The sequence below is a fragment of the Microplitis mediator genome, chromosome 9 (genome assembly GCF_029852145.1).
Source record: "Microplitis mediator isolate UGA2020A chromosome 9, iyMicMedi2.1, whole genome shotgun sequence".
Lineage (NCBI taxonomy): Eukaryota > Metazoa > Arthropoda > Insecta > Hymenoptera > Braconidae > Microplitis > Microplitis mediator.
Window position 1 is genome coordinate 14,069,074 of NC_079977.1, and position 20,885 is coordinate 14,089,958.

The 20,885-nt window shown below is 29.4% G+C and overlaps 1 protein-coding gene across 6 annotated transcripts; it reads right to left on the reverse strand.

The window, feature by feature from the left end:
- Nucleotides 1-1,560: 1,560 nt before the first annotated feature.
- LOC130674962 (two pore calcium channel protein 1-like) lies at nt 1,561-19,965 on the reverse strand. 6 transcript variants are annotated; one of them, XM_057480412.1, is made up of 12 exons: nt 19,597-19,962; nt 19,033-19,208; nt 16,549-16,713; nt 16,190-16,315; nt 15,814-16,121; nt 15,126-15,406; nt 14,831-15,049; nt 14,401-14,520; nt 13,967-14,306; nt 13,555-13,856; nt 13,370-13,476; nt 1,561-11,632 (listed from the first exon to the last, which is right to left on the reverse strand). In XM_057480412.1, exons 1-12 carry the CDS (start codon nt 19,694-19,696, stop codon nt 11,387-11,389), a joined length of 2,490 nt encoding a protein of 829 aa, XP_057336395.1. In that variant the 5' UTR covers nt 19,697-19,962; the 3' UTR covers nt 1,561-11,386. The 6 variants fall into 6 exon arrangements, with proteins under 6 accessions (XP_057336395.1, XP_057336394.1, XP_057336397.1 ...); XM_057480411.1 differs by having other exon boundaries at nt 19,033-19,241; XM_057480414.1 differs by having other exon boundaries at nt 1,562-9,289; nt 19,033-19,241; nt 19,597-19,964.
- Between the last annotated feature and the right edge of the window lie 920 nt (nt 19,966-20,885).

The following is a 20,885-nucleotide window of genomic DNA, read 5'->3' on the forward strand; positions in this document are numbered from 1 at the left end:
AATTTTTATTTAAATTTAATTAGAGCCAGAACGTAACACTAATATAATTAAAAAAATCTGTCTATCGGTTGACCCTGCGGGCCAGCCCCAAAACTTTCCGCTGTTTTCGAGCTCCTCGAGCTCGAAAACATTGTTGTGGATACATTTTCGAGCTCTTCGAGCTCGAAAATACTTTTGTGTGCCATTGTTTTAAAAAAAAACCGATTTTAGCATTTCTGTCTCCCACGATATCTCAGGAATGAATTGACCAATTTTGATGGTTGAGGCGGCAATAGACGTGTTTTATTGAGTTCTAGAGCTGATTAGATTTTGAAGTTGATCGTATAAGTCGTTTCTGAGAAATCAATAAAAAACTAAAATAAAAAAAAATTTTTAATTCTTATTCTTTGTATAACTTGTAAACTACATGACCGATTTACCCCAAAATCTAATCAAGACTAAGTTTTGGTGAGCTCTTTTGATCGCCACCAAGTACGTTCAAATCGGTTCATCCGTTCCAAAGATATTGTCGGACAAAAAAAAGTTCACACACACACACACACACACACACACACACACACACACACACACACACACACACACACACACACACATACACACGGACGTCCACCCGGGAATAGTCAGAATAGTTTCCTAGGACCTCAAAACGTCGACATCTGATGAAAACTCGATTTTCGAAAATCGAACCGAAACCAATAACTTCCCTTTTTTGAAAATTTGCAATTTTCTTAGCGGGAAGTTAAAAAAAAAACACAACAAATTTTAAAGAAAATTATATATATTTTAAATTTCTTAGTGCTTCCCGCCACTTTTTTTATTATTATTTTATTATTTCACAATAAATGAGCATTATGAGTTGTGCACTTTTGGACTATCCAAATTTTATTAATTACATTTAAAATATTCTATAATTTTGAATGAATTACTTTCTTATAAATAATAAATAATAAAAACCAAAAAATTTTTAAATATTAATTATTATTAAGTAACCTCTGATCATATCTAATTAGAGATAACTTTTTTATATCATTTATCCGCTATCTTGTAGACATCAGAAAAATGTTATCTTTTTGATACCTTTTCGAAGAGATCTAAAAGATGTCAGTAGCTGGCGCATTAGATATCTCTCTGATATCTTTATGTTATCTTTGAGATGAGTCTTAAAGTTATCAGATCCAAAAAATGTTATCTTTATGAGATCTTTATGATAACTTTTTGCCGACCGGGAGGGGACCGCGCGATTGAGAGAAATAAGTTTTAGCCACGTAGAGGGTCTTGGCGACCGCGTGGAATATTAGGTTAAGAAAAGCCGTGTGTGTGTGTGTGCATATGATATTGTACACTCGTTGTCATTAATGCCTGGTCCCCTGCATGGCTAAGATTCTATAGTCTGGGGGACCAGGCATTAATGACAACGAGTGTATGAGGTTAAAAGGTCAAAGATCCAGGAAATCAATAAATATTTTAATTGCAAATGGTATATAAATAAACAGTTTAAAATTTGATAAAAGTGTGAAATAAAAGTAATTAATTATAAATTATCCTTCATCCTTCTCTTACAAATAAATTTTACAACAACCCTGATGCATTAAGACCCGGTTTTGGAAGACCGTAATACTTCCACTGGAACCCTTTTTAAGGACGGCCGTATTAGATTATTTATTTTTAATATTAATTTGATGTTGATTAATATTTATGTTAGTTTATAATTTTATGTTCAGATAATAAATTATATCAACAATAGTTTTATTGAAAGATTTATTTCAATATACGTAAGTCTCACTGACATGTAATGATAATTATTTATTTGTTTTTAAATAAAAGACACCGAAAAAAAAATCAGATCGCTAACATTAATACACTGCTCTCTATAATATTTCGACTAAAGCAATATAACTATAACTCAAATCTCAACAGCCCAAGGTAGCAGTACCACTATTATAAATTATTTTCTTGCCAGCAAATCCCAAGCGGCACAAAAAAAAAAAATTGGTGAGTTTTTGTTGAATTTAAGTTGATAATTGGTTAACTTAAATTCATGAAAACAAATTGTCGTTTTAAATTTAACATACAGTCAACAATTTTTTTTTGTGCCGCTTGGGATGTTTTAAAATAAAGGATGTGATTATCAATATAAAAGAGCGTAAATTATAACATAAAATATAAAAGATTATATAAATTATGAGATTCAAGTAAATTCGTTAAAATTGTCGGGGCATCAAGAGAATTTATTATTGTTAAAGTCAATTTATATTAATTTTAAACATATCTGCTGCCAGATTCAACATCATTGGTCGATCAAATTAACTAATTTAATAAACAATATTTAACAAAATATATCTAAATTCATTTATAAAAACTTGAGTCTGGCGACCACTCATTAAGGGATTGAATTTATTTAATATTAGAACCTAACTCTGCAGCTGTTTGGTCCAGCCACGGTGAGGAAATTTTCGGAATCAACCTTGAGATTTCTTTTTCTCTCTGCTTTGCTGCCTTGCATACGATACTGAGAGATCGTGCGGTCTTACTCTCAGTGACGCCCTTAGAACTTCTGAGTTCAAAGGTTACAAAATTGTGACTTCGTAAGCCTCATCTCTGAAACCACAGAAGTCGAGGAGTCCGATTATACTGTCAACAACATTTAATTGGATGCATGGTTAGCCAATTATCATTTTTTTTGTATCTTCAAAAAAACACACCTGGTTAAGAATTCCGATTGAGATCCGATTGAGTTTAATCGGAATGAATCAGTTTCAATCGGAAAAAAGTTCATAAAAATGAAAATACTATTTTCCGATTGAATCCCATTCAAAATTTTTAATCGAAATGAATCGGTTTCAATCGGAAAATAATATTTTTATTTCATTATTATTTTCCGATTGGAACCGATTCATTCCGGTAAAAATTTTGAATGGGATTCAATTGGTTTCAGTCCGGAAAATAATGTATTTTTCGGAAATTTCCAATTCATTCCAACAGGACTCAATCAGATATTTCCAATCAAATCCTATTGAAGTGAATCGGATTTCTCAACCAGGGATAATATTATTTATCAAAATATATAATCTTTTATACTTGACTCTGTGAATTTCGAATATAATGTCAATTACTTGGGGGTATCATATTATTAGTAAAGTGAAAATAAAAAAATACTAGATACCGACAATCACATACAGGAACCCATTTTTTCACTGTTTACATCAGCTGGAAGTAAAGCACTTAGTTTATCATTATTTGGAATGTCTTTGCTATAACTAATATGATTACAAATATATTCATTTTTTTTATTATGACATACAAAATTTTAATAAATTAGATTACTTATTTATTACATAAATATGAGTGTTGAGTATAACATACACAGTCGAAAATTTTGTGTTCTTGTGTATAAAAATTAAATGGTTAAATACTTTGTGTCAATTATTTGACACCATCAAGTGTAAATTTAACTAAAGTTGAATGTGTCATCTGATCTCAACAAGTTTTAAACCTGTATTATTGTTTGACACCAGTAAAATGTGTTAAGTTAACTCAAAAAATTGAGTGGACCATTTGGGACGTGTGATTTGTGTTAACTTTAATACAAATTTTTCAACTGTGAACCAATTTGATAAATTATATATACTAAGCTTATTTACTATAAGATTTTTTTTACATATTCAACAACTTTATATAAATAAATAAAACACATCAAATACATAAATTATTGCAAATTTTCGCTAATAACATGAATTAGAAAACTAAACTTCGTAAAAAATAAAACTTAAAAAAAAAAAATCACGACATTTGACTGATTGGCGAATACAGACTTTTTTAAGCAAATAAAAATATGATATTTTACAAGGAAATTAATTTCTTCTATTTTAGCTTAGACGTAAATAGTCAAGTACAACAACATATAACAAATTTTGACATACACAGTTAAAAATTTCGTGTTTTTATATTAAAAAATTATTCAGTTGAATTTCTTGCAACACATTTCTTGGGCCGTTCAAAAATTAACCGAAAAAAAACTTCACTCATTTCTTCAAATTAAAATGACATATATTAATTGTGTTGATTCAACACATGAAGATTGTTACCTACTTTAAACGTATCACCCCTACCTAAAATTTTTGTAATTAAATATATAAAATAACCTTATTCAAAAAATTGGAACATGTATAATTATGAAAATGAATGCATAATTGAGCTATAACTGCACTGAAAAAAAATGTGGTTATCGTAACTATTTGATGTATTGCTAATGGTAGATTGTTGTAATGTAGATAGTTGTCATAAAAAAATGTATCGTTAACTTGGCAATACTAGATTGCTGCATTAAGGCTGGGCCGTACTAAACGAATTTTTGAATTTTACTTTTCTTTTAATTTGTTAATCAATTGTTATTACAGAAATTTTAATAGCTTCCGAAAAAATTTGAGAGAAACTTTTTTGGAAGATTTTGATCATTCGAGTGACGTAATTATTCAAAACGTAATTAGAAAAGTAAAATTCGAAAATTCGTTTAGTACTGCCGACCCTTAACTATCTTCAATTTTAAATAAAAGTAATGTCAATTTAACCATATTCTTTGGTTATATTCCCCATACTTGGTATTGCTGCTTGAACGATTCCTATAGATTGCTATTATAGCAATCCAAATTGTTAATATAGCAATCCAAATGGTTAAGATAGCAATCCGGATTGTAAATATATTAATACGTACATTTTTAATATAGCAATATGTATTGATGATTGCTTTGACAATCATCATATAGATAGTCGATTTAACAAAACATTGTATGAGTTAAATAGCAACCTAGCCTTTACGCACATAAAGTATTGCTATATCAACAATCTACGATTTTTCAAACTTTAGATGGTTATTACAACCTAACGGTATTGCTAATTATAGCTATATTCTTTTTCAGTGTGATTATTTTATAAAACGTATGATTTGTCATTATGATGTCACAAATTAATTAATATTTCTTGTATTTGGTCTGAAGCGAATCATGTTTTTAGGACGACGTCTATTGCCTATAGACCAACTGGTCAGATTACGATGGCATAGGTCCCGATTACCTAGATTTTTATTGCTCAGAAACCGATCGCCTAGATTATTGATGATATTTGATTCCGATAAGGTAGATTTCCGATCACCAATTGTTCGACATTGAAAATTTTATTTATCATACTGAATGTTTTTTTACTTTTTTACTATAAACTTAAATGTTCCAAACATCGAATGTTGAAGCTGAAACGTTAAATTATTATAATTTCATTTTTTTATCTACCAAACAGTAATTTCAATTACTTGTAACATAATTAATTTACATTTAAACTTTAAATTTAAATATTTAAACTAAGATTATTATAATATATTCAAAAAACCAAGAAATTACTGTTTGAAATGATATTAAATTGTGACCACATTCTAAATTTTTAGTTATCAATTACTAATTTTTATAATTCATTTTTTTGCGTGTGACTCATCGGGATTGTAGGCGATCAAAATTTTATTTTATTGGATTTTTCGGTGATCGAAAATCTACCTTTTCGGAATCATATATCATCAATAATCTGGGCGATCGGTTTCTGAGCAATAAAAATGTAGGTAATCGGGACCTATGCCATCGTAATCTGACCAGTTGGTCTATAGGCAATAGACGTCGTCCCATTTTTTTAGTGTGATTGTGACTAATAATTTGATTATTACAGCTAATTACCCAGTGAACACATGACCTTAATTTGAGATCATAGATATGTAAAAAAATTTGACCTACATATGACATAAAACTTACTTTTCCTGTAATCTTAATATAATTTAATATATTGTAATGTCATTCTCACTTATTATATAATGTCCCATAATGACTTGATTGTTACGTAGATCTTATGTTATATTTATATCACGCCGTCATGAAATATTGAAGTCACTTTTTTACGTACAAATTACATAACGATGAAATCATATTTTTATGTAATAAACAAGTCATTTTAATACGTACGAGGGACATAACAATCCAATCATTTTTCTACTTCTACAAAAAGTAAGTTATATTTTTATGTACACGAAGAAATTATTATTGTTTGGAATGCTATGGTATCATAGCAGTGTCAGACCATGTGGGCCACCTACCGGAAATTAAAATAACCACATGCATAAATTACTATGACCATAGTAAAATTTTTAACAGTTACAGTAATTTGTGATATAATCGTTGTCGATTTTTATATGGCCATAGTAATTTTTGCATGTGTTTAACATTCCAAACAAGAATAATCTCTCTGTGTAGTCATACGTCGCTGTAAAGTTGTCTTATTACGTTAAGTAATAGCAGCTTTAAGAGACATCCAAAAATTACGTAACACATTTTGAAGATTTTTTAGACCCCTCCCCCCCCCCCCCTGGTATGTAACCAATCGTAACAAATGACTACCCTGATTAAAAAAAATGATTAAAAAGTATTTAAAATGATTTGTTTTTTAATCATTTTAAATACTTTTTAATCCTTCAAATCATTTCTAATCCTGTCTCTTATGGACATTCAACGTGTGAAATCATTTTTAATCATTTTGTTTAATCAGGGTAGACTTCCGTGCCCCTAAGGGATTTGTTACGTAACATAATTACTTTGTCGCAATAGACACAGTTCTTGAATAATTTAAATTCAAATTTATTTCACAAAATAATTGCTATATATTCATGACTGAGTCGAAGTATTCGTTTCTTTTAGGTTCTCTCTAAGTTCTTAAAATTATTTTTTTGACTCTCCTACATTCTCCTTAGATTTCTCTTGATGCTCTTACTAAATGTTTGAGTTTACGAAGCAAACATAGGACACCTGTTTTGAAGAGCGGTAAATTTCTTACAAAAAAGTTTATATAGCGCTTAACTGTTTGTCTATGTCTTAGGGAGTAATATCATGAACAATGACGCCAATTAAAAAAAAAAAATCAAATTTTGAGCTTCAATATCTCTTAAATGGATGGGTTCACAAAAAAAAGATAAGAAACTTTTTTTGAAGAGTTATAGCTGTACACTTATTTATAAGCGAGTAATAAAATTTTTCTCATTGTACTGAAATGGGAAAGTATCATTCCTCAGGCAGGGTTAAACGGCATTGGAATAGACTTTTTCATTATTCTTGGATCACAAATTGATAATTTATATCATGGCCAAGTAAAAAAATCTAATTTTGGAAATAACGTATACCCTAATGCCCATATATGGCTACATCAGGGCATATACGGACATATATTTAGGCGTAAAAATTTTTTAAATAAATTTAATTGAGCTGACAATCACAATTACTTACATGCTGGATCTTATAGTGCAAAGAAAAAAAAAATATAAAATTTTTTTGTTGTAACTAATAAAAAATTCTCAATTATATATATATTTTTTTTTTTTTAAAGCAAATGTATTCTTTCAATTTTATGTAGCACATAATTAATATTTCTACATTGTCTTCTGTATTTCTATATTGTTGGGCCAAAAAAAATTTTATTATTTTTTTTTGTTTGAAATTTGTTTACTCGGGTAGGTATTTAACGTTTATTAAGAATTTAATGTTTTATTTTTATATCGCATTAATAATAAAAAAAAAGTATGTTCAATTCTTGCGGTGTTGCCGATCACCCACACGAGCAAATGAGCGTACTCACTTCGTTCGTGCGCTCAACTTTGCTCTCGTGGGCAATCGACACCTTACCGCACTAGTTGTACAATATACTATTGCATTTGTTAAAGCAACTATTGTTCAACTGTCTGGTTAACATTTAGATTCGAATAATTGATCTGGCTTTTTAATATTTCAATTCCTTAAATTTCTACCTTAAAGATATAAAAATTTCAGAATGCCTCAAGAATATTTTATTGATAAAGAAATTTGCTTTTTAAAAAAATTCAAGGGTTGCTAAGGGGGCCGCTACCCTTCAGCCAGACCTCGACTTTCCTTTTTAGGGGTCTTTCAGGGACACTCATAAAATTTTTTTAAGTGCCTCAAGAACCTACCCAAAATTGTTCACTAACTCTCGGACTATCTGATCGGTAGTGTTTGCTAATTCCGGTAGTGGACGCACGGTCAGGTAAGTTTTTCGTTGCAGAAAAGAGTTGAGTCAGATATTATTATTTATATCCAACGAATGACTCCTTTTTTTCTGCAATTACAGAACTCAACCACTGCTTACTTCTAGAAATAGCTACTAGTAGTAATGCTTTGGTTTATTTTCGACGAAGGATATTTATTTCATTTGTTAGGTACATCCTCTTATCGATGAAAATGCAAAATCGATATGAACTTTTTTTTTGTTTTTTCAAATTTAAGAACTCAAAATTAAACATTAAATATACGAAAAAAAAAAAAAATACACATTATCGTGTAATATTCAACAAACAACACGACATCGCCATTAATCAACTTACGTCACACATTGGCAACCTGCTATGTAATGATTACGTCAGAGGTAATTTTTTATGTGACTATGACATTATTGTTACGTCACATTGATATCATTATGATGTCAATGGATATAATAGTAACATCACATTTGTTACGTTAGAATGCTGCGTAAAAAAGTGCGAAGTTATTGTTTCAGTAATTATTTTCGCATACCCTGGTTAAAAAAGAGAATTAAAAAGGATTGAGCCATGTAACGGGGCCGTTTAAGATCGGATTGGCAGTATTAAAAATATTGAAAAATTAATTCTTTTTAATATTTTTTGATTCTCTTTTTTAATCAGGGATAAGTTATTTTGGACGGTCACCAGCGTAACTCTTATCTTACATAAAGTATGACGTTGCATAATGTCATTTTGACATCAAATTAATGTTAAAGTGCTCACTGGGTTTAAAAACGATAATGAGTGTTCAGTTCTCAATTTACGTGAAATAATTTTTAGCTCTTTTTTTTTTTAGAAAAATCACAGGATATTAAACTAGATAATTGCTAAATTAACCTGAATTGTATCACTCTCTAAATATGAATTAGTGATCTTTCACTAATTTCAAGTGAATATGTGAATATTGGAATTCACTGATTTGATAAGTGAATATGAGAATTCACTAAATTGAAAAGTGAATATGGGAATCCACTGATTTCATCGGTGAAAAAAAATATTATATTGCGAAAAAAAATATAAGACACTTGTAATTAGATCCGAAATGTGATTAATGTATTAGAATCATTACTTAGAGTAAGTATACATGATTTTGATTGATGAAAAAATCCCGGTGACTGCTGGGCTCGAACCTGCATCCTTCCGATTCAAACCTTTGATGCTATCCACTGCGCTGACCTACGCATGTGATCGCGTGAGTGTAAATATTATATTCGTTATGATACCAAACAATAACTGATGAAGAAATAAGAAATCTGTGATGTTATGATTGACGTACTCTTCATATAAATATATTATTGTTCTGTACTTCTATTTTTTTTTTATTTTGAAAGTTTTTTATTAAAATTTTTAAAAATAGCACCATAATTATTAATGATATTTATATCTAGTAAAATATTTAATTATTTGCTAGTTAAAGTTACTAGTAAAATTGTGAAATTCATAAATTAAGAAGTGAATAACAGTTTCACTTGTAGAAATTATGAAAATATCGCTAGTTCAGTAGTTAAAATCACTAATTTGCTAGTGAAAATTATAGTACTAAATTTATTAGTGAGAATTCACTAATTTGTAATTTAAATACACTGATTATGAAGTGAATACTGCTTCACTAACGTAATTAATGAAATTTCCACTAATTCATGTTTAGAGAGCAAGCTTATAGATCGATGTACATGGATTGGTTAGGCGTATGTGCATGTATTTTAATAAAAACGTTGTGTTAATCGTTAACACAATTTTTATGTTCAATAATTTTACACACAGAAGCTGTTATTTTGATCTAATTTTTAGTTAATAAAACACTGAATCTGTTAATGTTACACAAAAAAGTCCAAATAATCGATTCTATATGTTCAATTACTTAACATAAAATTTGTGATAATAATTAACATAAACGCAATGTGTTGAATTAACCCGCCCTCTAATTCTTGTAAAAAAATTCTTATATGGATCATGTAAGAAACCCCGTAAGAGGATAGAACGAATTCTATATAAGTTCTTGCAGGATTCTTGTGGAATTTTGCAAGATACCGATTCAATCCTATAATATCCCCACAAGAATCCTAAAAGAAACATACAGGAATTCTGTTCCTCAAGTATAAGTGTTGTATGTAGAAAAATATTAGAAATGGTATTTACAAAAATTTGTCAGCACTATGTTAATCTGTCTAGAGAATTGACTCATGGATTTATAGATAATCACTCACTTTACCACATAATTAATACATATTTCACGCTCATAAGTTTTGTATATGATTCTTACAAAAATCCAACAACATTATTGGGGTCTTCTATAAAATCTTACTGATTTCTATATAGCTATTATATTAGTTTTATAAGATTCTTAGATGAATTATTGAATTTTAGACAAATCATGCATGATGGATACAAGCTTACAAAAATTTTACATCATCATATTTGTCTTTTATAAGATCTTACAAGATTGGTACGTTATTCTTGTAAGATTCTTGCAAGAATTTTTGAACCCTAAGTCAAGCATACAAGATTTGTGTACGAAACTTATAAGCTTCTTACATCATGTGTGTTTTTTAAAAGAACGTACAAGGTTTCCTACAAGATCTGCGATAGGAACCTTACAAGAATTAATGGGCGGAAACGTACAAATTTGTGAAGACCGTTTGGAACACACGATTTGTGTTGAATTGAACTTAAAATTTTTAACTGTGTATGTATGGAGTGAATCACTTAAATGAACTTCTTTGCTGTTGATAAAAAAAAAGTATCTGGACTTCTAATCCTGATTTGAAATTTCCTTGAACAAAATTTCATGTTAGAATGTTTCAATAAAAATGTTATTGTTTTCCTAGTTTAGAAAAAAAAGTGTGTTTATGCATGAAGCCATCTCGTTACAAATATTCTAAAAAGTCGCAACTCTCAAAGTTTCAAAAAATTATTCTTTTATAGAATTTAAATCTTTAGCACAATGCCCTGAATGTAAAATACTTAATCCGAAATTTAGTTATGAATATATTTATTCAACATTCAAGTTCTCATTCTATCTAGCTCAGGCATTTTATTCTCAAACGGTTTTCTGCGCCTCTTTTGTAAAAATTTCTAAGTGTTGATTACGTTTTTTTTTAGAATAGTGGTAACGATATGTACGTAGATCGCTAAAATATTAAAGGGTTAATCGTACTAGCGACCTAACATAAAGTAATTACTAGATTTCAAGTTCTTCTCTTTGGTGTCGTTTAGAATATTTTGAATGAGGATTCTTTCATTCGAAATCAATGGGCTAAAAATTGATATCAGTTACATAGGACTCGTAGTTAGTCCATTACGATGATGTTGAGAAGCATGCCTAATATCGATTATTTGTCCTGTATCTATACTGGAATCTTCAACTCGGATGTCATCAAAACTGTTTATTATCTCAGATTCATTAGATTTTTCATCCAATTTTGCTTCAGCAATCCATTCGTGTATTTCGTGAGTGTACATTCTTCGTTGAAGTACTTCACGAGTACGAGGTCGAGATCCAATATAACTTGTAGTATTCTATGACATGAATGAATAATTAAATATATATATTAGACTGGGCCAAAAAAAAAACAACTTTTTTTTTTGTTTTAACGATACTGTGAAAATATTAATCATGATGACCAAAAAAAATTATCGTGCAAGTGTAAGCCCTTAATATTAATATTAAGAGGTGTATCATCGCAATTTTGGATTTTCTTTTAATGAACGGGTTTTTGTCTCATAACTCCCAAACAATCGAGATAAACGAAAGTGACTTGAATATATTTCTTGTAGAAAATTGAATGCTCTACAAAAAAAGTTTGATTTAAATTTTTCATCAGATGAACCGTTTCCTTATAATCATGCCTTGAACATTGGTATGATTTCACAATTTGATTGTTCAACTTTGAAATTGTGTAATTAATGTAAAAATCAGTTTCCGAAAAAAAGTCAATGTATATTCTCAAAAGAAAGTAAATGCTCTACAAATAAAAAGTCTCTTAACAAGTCTTGCTAAATTCAGTCCTTCGAAAGTTATTCAAGGTTAAAGTTAAATCCAAACGACTTCAATAACCTTGAATAACTTTTAAAGAAGTGACAGAAGATCTTAAGGTTAATGAGTCAATGTTTAGACGCATTTTTGTCAACGAATTTTAGGATTTATTCAATTTAGGGTTTAAATCACCGGCTTCTGATGTATGTAGTTATTGTACTGTTGTCTAATAAAATAAAACGATTTAGTAAAAAATCGAAAGAAAGAAATAATGCTCGGCTTCGTCTCGGCCAACAATTACATGTGATCTGAGACATTTCTTATTTTACTTCTCTAGGTGTGTAATATACTACTTTTTTTTTCAATTAATTCAATTTAAAATATAATTTTTTTGATTGATGCAGAATCAGTTTTGAACAAATTAATTATATTTTCATCACTCTTATCTCCGATTATTTTGATATATTAATGATTAATTGTTTATTTTTATTTTTTACTAGAGATTGCGGTACCAATTTAAGTATTATTTTAGCCTTAGACAACCTGAGTAAAAAAATAAAACTTCATTTGAACCTTCCATGCCTAGCAGAGGCTCATTTTAAGCATCACAAGCCGCTGTGAGACTCATTTGAACTTCCCTGGCCTCATATTGTTTTTCTCATGTTTGATCTCATGATATAATCTCATTTGAACCTTTTGGGTCCCATCTTTTATTGTACTAGTGATTAAATCAATGCAGTATTGATGTTCAAATCTAGCTCTAATATATCTGTGAAATATGTCATTGAGCCTTAATTTTATTTTTCCAGCCTCTTTTTTTAACCTAAATGGAGGTTAAAATGAGGTACCATTTTTCAACTCGTGGATGGTTACTCACTAGTTGGAAACCATTTTCATAAATTTCCTATACTGATTATTATAGTTAGATTAGCAAAAGCATAAGATTAGGATACATTTAGTTCTGTAGTAAAATTTTCGAATTCAATATTATTTGTTGCAAACCTAAATTGTTATTTCTGATCAATTACGTCACACACGAATTGCATTAAAAATGTTTCCCAATTAAAGAACAGAAAATGCACACATTGGCAACGGTGCTGCCTCGATCGTTCATACATGATCCTTATTATCAACTAAATCCAGAAATATCGGTGCGTTTAACTTAAGGATTTAGCGTGAAATGCCCCATGTTTATAATATTATTATTTATTTAACATTATAACTATATTAGCTATTTTTAATGAGTTCAGTATGAAATAAAAGTTTTATTTAATACTCACACTTATGGTAAGTAAAGATCTTAATTTTTCCAAAATTTGAAAGTCTTGAATTATTGATTGCAATTCATCCCATTTCAATTCAACTTCTTCATGTAACATTTTCTCCTCTTTAAAAATATAAACAGAATGCATAATTCCAGTACATTTTTATATTTTCGATAAAATTAAATAAGTATAAGACTAACCGTCACGTTTTGAGGTTGACCTTTTATATTGTATTCGAAATCTAAATGCTTCCAAAAAACTTGAAACGACAATTGTTAATACTATCATTGTAACTAAATAAAAAGTCATGAAATAAAATCGAGTATAAAATCCTACTATCACTGCATAAGCATTCATTAATATGAACCAGTTATTGACAACGGTTAATTCAAACAAAGTCATTCCACTTGCTATTAAATTATCAAATGTATTCAAATAATAGTATCCTAGCGTCGTACTTCCATTTACTGAATATTTGTAGAAGTCTTCCACCGTTGTATTTCTATCAAAAAAGTTACAATTGACCATGAATTAAATTTGAAAAAAAAAAAAATATAAATATATATATATATATATCTTTTTCCAATTCATATATTAGAAATTTATACTTACATGCAACAATTTCGCATATCATAACCAGCAAACATTTCCATACCAATAATCGCAAAAAAATAGTATAGAATGAGCATTACAATAGCAGTGGAACACATTAATGGTGAAAGTATTACCAATGTACCAAAAACATCGCGATAACGTTTTTTTATTTTAAATAATCGCAAAAGTCTTAACGGTCGGAATATTACAAAAAATGTTGCATTTGGAAATAATGACAAGCCACAAGCCGCAACTAATGACATTACCGATGCTCCTAAATCAAAGAGATTCCATCCAGAACTAAGATATTGCCGAATTCCTAATCCAAGAACTTTCGTTAAAGCTTCGGTAACAAAAACTATAAAAATTTTAATAATATAAAAAATAAATTAATCAACTTAATAACAGTATAGTTAATTTAAAATTATTTGCCTTTTTATACTATTACTTACAACCCCCAAAAGCAAGTGTGTCCCAATCAGCAGCAAATTTATGAGCTGATACTACTTGATCAGTTGACGATTCCAAGAGTCTAAAAACCATTGCTACTCCATTTAAAATTATGGCAGTATCTATTAAAGAAAAAATTGTAAAAAAAAAAAAAATTAATAATTGAATCACTATCACCAAGAAAAATACTTGCATTTCTACTTCACAGAATTTAATTTTATATTGAATCAAGTAGTAAGTTATTATTTTATCGAAGAAAATATTTTATTATTTATTTGTTTATTTATTTCTTTAATGACTATGATTACTAAATTTTAGCTTTATTTGCCTCGATAAAACGACACATTTAATTGATTCAAGTAGCGTTTATTTTAAGTTCAGAACTTTCTTCATTAGTATAAATAATTCTCTGCGATATTATTAAGTACTCACAAACACATGTTTCAAAATAAGGCCATCTGATAGCAATATGTGCTCCATAACAAAGCATTTGCAAAGGTTTCCAAGCTGTATGATACCAAGGAATCCCTGAGTATTGTGGTTCCCATTCTAGCGTTGTTACATCATAAACCATAAGGAATTCTTCACAACTTAATGCACCACTATTAGAAGCATTCATATGACGAAACATTAAAATAATATCTAACATACCTAAATTAAATAACATATATTTCAAAAATATTTATTCGTACAGTTAATTTGAAAATTGAATATTTCAATAGCATACTTTTTTTCGGGGCATAATAACGCATTAATCCCTCAAATTGTTTGAATTTCATTTGATCAGGATTTTGTTTTGAAACAAGAAGTTTAAATGAGTGTTGACATGCTTGTCGTTTATGTAAAAATAATTTTTTAAACTTATCACGTTCGGCAGATGTAAATGTTTCATTCACAACAGCTAACATGAGATTCATCATAACATAGAGCATCATAGATAAATAAGATACAAAATATATCGCATACCACTTGCTTTTAGAGAATGAAGGCATCATTACATCAGGAAAACTACAAAAAAATGTATTTTATTGCTGAGCTTTCCGATGTGCGATTTTAGACTTTATACAATGGTAAATAATGTGAATTGTTATAATATTGTCAGTTGAGAAAAAATATGTTCCCTAGCAAATTCATTTATAGCGACAATTTAAATTGATTTTGATTACATTTTCGGTGGAATAGAAATCGAATAAGATTCTGGTAGATTTTAAGAATTATACCCAAATTATCTCATGTTTTGAGTATATTTTTTAATTTTTGACACTCAAATGCTACTGAAAAAATATTTAATCGGTATAAGCGAATTCACTAGGGTTCTCTTTTAAAAGTTATTACTGAATAAAAAAGAAAAAAAGGATATTAGTAACTCTTCGGAGTTCACATTGTACATAAAAAAAAAAAAATTATTTACTTACTTGGCCGTTGTTAATAGAACGAAGAGACTAACAAAGCTGTCTTGCAAGGTTGTAAAATTACGATTCGTTTCGGAGAACATAAAATAACCCAATACCATATAAATAATAATAAAAAATAATAAAAGGCCAAGCATATCTAAAATTGGCGGTAGAGTTTGCAAAATTTGTCTAATAAATCTTCGAACTCCGCCACAATATTTGGTATCAACTAAAAAAATTGGTCTAAGTGCTCGAGTCACACGAAAATGAGATGATTGACGAATAACAACAGTCACTGCTTCAAGAAACATAATCGCTAAAGTTATACACTATAAAAGAAATGATTTGTTAGTCTTATTTCAACAGGTCAAAGAGAATGTAATAAAATGTTTCCAACCTTTAGCATTGTTCGTTTATGTTTTAAGATAGTACCCCAACCAATCCACCTTAATTTCAACGCCAATTCCACACCAATTGTTAACAATGCTAATAGTTCTATAGAACCGTGCATCCAAACTGGCAACTAAAATCAATTTAGTTATTACTTTCACTCTAATGGAAGAGGTGAGAGCAAAATGAATCTTGGGAAAAAATAATTTTTTTGAAATTTTCAGCTTTTCAACTTAATGATGAGTTTAAAAAATGCCTATTTCAAGATTTTTAAATGACTTTGCAATTTTTAAGTCAAAAAACTTGAAAAGTCGGTTGCTCTCCCTCTTTCTACTCTTATCAATTGTGTCACAGATATAAATTTACTTGAAAAAGTGATACAGCTGGCTCTTCAACAAATGCGAGTGCTAATAATAGTAAAGAAGTCGAAAGATCAAGACCATAATACCAATCGTTATGAACTAAAAGATATGCTGGTAAATCTTCTGGATGTCGAGGATGTGAATCAAACTTTTCATTGTTTCGTCCTTCCTAAAAAAATGTAATCAATACAGTTCTCAATATTTTTCAAATCTATACATAAATCTTCAAAATTGATTTCTCAAGCTTTCCAAAACCCTATGACAAGTCATAATTATCCCCAATTGAAGCTAGCAAACAAAAAATCGAAAATTAACAATTTCATTTTGAAATACAAAATCGATACTTTTCAGATAGCTTCAATTGACATTTGAATAATGGTAATTATGACTTGCCATAGGGTTTTGGAAAGCTTGAGGACTCAGCTTTAAAGGTTTCTGTATAAATTTGAAAAATATTGAGCAGCGTACGAGTAATTACACTTTGAATGAAAAAATAAATTTTTACATGTTAATCAGATGGGAAATTAAAATTAAAATAGCGACCTCTTAGAGTTGAGCTAGAGAGCCCATCTTTTGGGGGGATTTTTTTCTCGGCAACCACTAACGTTTCAGGGGGTAAGAGCGAAAAAAAAATTTTTTTTTTTGAAGCACCCTAATGTACATACATAAAGATTTTAGATTAAATAATTTATTCTCCTAAAGAATATTTAAAATTTCGTGGTATCGCATAATCAATTAACAGAAAAGAACGACAAAATTCTGTTTATTTATAATCATTGATATAATGATTATACACATTTTGCTAAAAAAAAAAAAGTAATTTTTGTCCGACGATATCTTTGGAAAAAATCAACGGATTTGCACACTAGACTGATTCAGAAAATCGACTACTTTTATTTTTAAAAATCATATCGAAAATAATGTTCGAGATGACGAAAAAAAGTACTGTCAAAGTTTGAGCTCTTGATATTAATATTAACAACTGCCTCATCACAATTTTCGATTTTTCCATTTAAATAACATGGGAAAAATTTTTTTCAAACTTTGGAATTTTATAACTCATTAGCAGATCATTATATCAGAAAGACTAAGACATAATTTTGTAGAAAATTGAATGCTCTACAAAAAAGGTTTCTTATCATTTTTCGATAAATTTGATTATTAGAAAGTTATTCAAGGTCAAATTTGGATTCATGATAAAGTCAAGTATTATTTGACTTTTTCGACGAAATTGTAAGACTTATCTTACAATGTTATGGCACCTTTTTTGTAGTTCATTCCATTTCCTACAAATTATCTGGTATAAAGTTTTCGAAATTATTCAGTGCTTTAGTTATTCGCGTTTCAAAGTAACTAAATAAAATCGACCAGAATACAATTTCTTGGAACGAATTAAAATGTAAATGCAAATAACTTAAGAACTTTCAAAAATTTTAAAAACTTTATAAGAGATAATTTGTAAGAAATGAAATGATCTACAAAAAAGGTCCTATAACATTTTAAGATAAGTCTGATGAATTACTATGAATCCAACTTTGACCTTGAATGATTTTTGAAAAATCAAATTTACTAGAAACTAAAAGCGCGCGTTGCACGCGCGTCTAAAATTTAAATTTATTCTATTCTGCCCATGAAAAACCACTTTCATTGATAATTTTTTTTACATTATGTAACTTTCTGACCGATTGTTAATTCATTTAATTTTATAATTAATTAACGCTCAGGTGAAAATCGTTGGAAAGACGAGAGACGTCCGGTGATATTTACTGTTTGTCTCTCATAATTTTTTAATTTGAAGGGTTCTTAAATTGAAATAATATAAAATTAAAATAAATTCAAGTTTGTTCCTTCAATGAAACATTAAAATTTAAGTCAATCTGTCATCGGACAGAGATCCGGAGTCTTTGACTTTCTTTGGCTGATTGCCTGTTGTACATCCGCAGTCCAGAAAAATTGTAAAACCGTAAGTGATCAGACGTCGCATCTGAGGTCACTCTAGTGAACATCGTCGAGGCCCGGGTCTCGTGTGTCGTCATGAGTTTAGACTACGGACCACAACTGCGTTCACGGATATTGCTTTTCTGCTTTACCCTGATTCAGAAATCTCATTTGGAATGATTCGATCCATGCTAAAGTGTATGTTTATATACAGTCAATTTTGAATTGTTTCGGATCGTGTTTGAATTATTTCAAATTAGGTTTCTCAATCAGGGTAGTTACTCCGTTGAAAAATTTGTATTCAACTGAGTGATCAAAGTCTTATTTATAATGCTTTAAAATTAACCCAATTTTTATAGATCGGAAATTGTTATTTAATAATTAATTCAATTAATTTAAATAATCCAGAACGTCACAATGATTTTTCTATCTACTCACATACCTTTTTATCGCTATATTGCTTTGTGTAATCATTAGTGCAGTGCTAAGTAGCGTTAAATAAATAAATAAATAACGAAATTTAACTTTAAAAATAAAAAATTTCTAATACCTCTAAAAATATTGCAGCTTCATGGTAATTCATTTCCCAGTGTATATCAGCATCATTGATTGTTTGTTTGGCAAAAGCTGCACTTTCGGTGAGGTCATCGATTTCAACATCTCTTGGTGTTAACTGATGTAAATCCGGTATAATAGCATTTTCATTAGATGTTTTTGCTTGATAGTCTGGAGAAGTGCAAGACAATATAGATCCATACTCTAAAAAAATTAAAGAGGGTCCGGAAGGTCTTTGAAATAAAATGTGGAAGAAATGATTCTTTTTGTTTTAGTTTTGACATTATGCATAGTCTTGAAATTTTAATTTAACTCTTTATCTGAGGTAAAAAGAAATTAAAGTAAATACTTATGATTATAAATAAGAATTGTTTACCAATAAAACGAATAGAAGATGATCAAAACAAATTACTAAATAGCAAATCAAATATTACGGTACTTCAAATTTCCGTTAAACAGAATATTCAGATACAAATGAATAATGATTTGAAACTAATCATTAAATGAGCAGTAGAATATCGATGTAAATAAGACTACTGATATTAAATAATATACTTACTAGGACTGGTCCTGTAGTTTTCTTGACTCAGATTTGATGATATTTCATCATCAAATCGTTGATAATGACTAGTAAAAGTACATTCGTCTGATAAATTCATTTGACCAAATCCTTTAGCAAATATTACTCTAATATTACACAATTTAACGCATTGAGATTATCAGACATGCATTTTTGAGTGTATTGTCATTTACTGTCACAATTTCATTCACATGATTGACATATACCGGGTGTATCGAAAGTGACTGATGAAATTCAAAGAATAGATAAATGTGAAGTCCAGGTCCAATAAGTATCTGTCCAATAATTATCGTCTGGACCTCAATTCTGACCCCCTACTACTAGTTTTTGTGTTTTTCCCACTTGATGCAGCTCATTCGTTCTTGTGTTTGTGTGTGTATTTGAAATTTAAATCTTTCATGTGGATACCCCCTTGATGTTGGTACATTCTTTTCTGTACCGACTGGCCACATAAAAGTATTAAATACCCTGATAGCCGCGAGTTCGCAAAAAACTGCCCTTATAACCACCATAACCACAACCCTAATAGCACAATTTGCTTTTGCAAAAGTGCACTAACAAAAGTTTCCTCGTCAAATCTCCGTAAACTTCGGACTTTTCCATTTTTTACGACAATTTGTATGTAACTTCCTCTATGTACAATTTCACGTAAATTTACTACCCGAATTAGAATACAAATTCACTTCTGAAGTTGACTAGAAAAAAGTTATCGTCAATATTCAGGCAAATTTTATGTCAATTTATTGTTAATTTGATTTGAAAAATTGTAAAGTATTTTTTTACCGTCAAATTGTAGACATTGTTATGTATAAATTTGCTTACTTTCTGAAATGGTAAGAAAGAACATTATCGACTTTTTTTATCGTAAAGTTACCTCTAAATTGAAAAAAAATTAACCGCAAATTTTTCTTTTCAACTTTTGCTGTGAAATTGTCGGCAAATTCGGGCAGCAGATTTCAGGTAATTTCAACATCAAATTACTGTCAATTTCAAACTAAAGTGGCTATTAGGATAATTAAACAGAAAAACTTGCCGTCAATTTGAAGTGAAACTTTCAAGTAACTTAACGTCATTGTCTGACAGTAATACTTGTAGTCAAATTGAATTCAAGTTTCAGACAATTTACTGTCAACTTAAAGGTAACTGCTAGCTCTCCAACACTTTCCTTTAAATTGGCTTCAGAATAAGACATCAGTAGCTCAGTGTTGGCAGATGGGGGAGATAGAATTATAGGCTCAGGGCCGTAAAGTTATCGTACACTTAAAAAC

Coding starts and splice junctions, on each gene's coding strand:
- LOC130674962 (XM_057480411.1), bottom strand. CDS start 19,696: ATGAATTTATCAGACGAATGTACTTTTACTAGTCATTATCAACGATTT. Junction 16,714..19,032: donor AAGCTGCAATATTTTTAGAG/GTATTAGAAATT, acceptor ACATTTTTTTAG/GAAGGACGAAACAATGAAAA. Junction 14,521..14,830: donor TTATTTTGAAACATGTGTTT/GTGAGTACTTAA, acceptor TTTCTTTAATAG/ATACTGCCATAATTTTAAAT.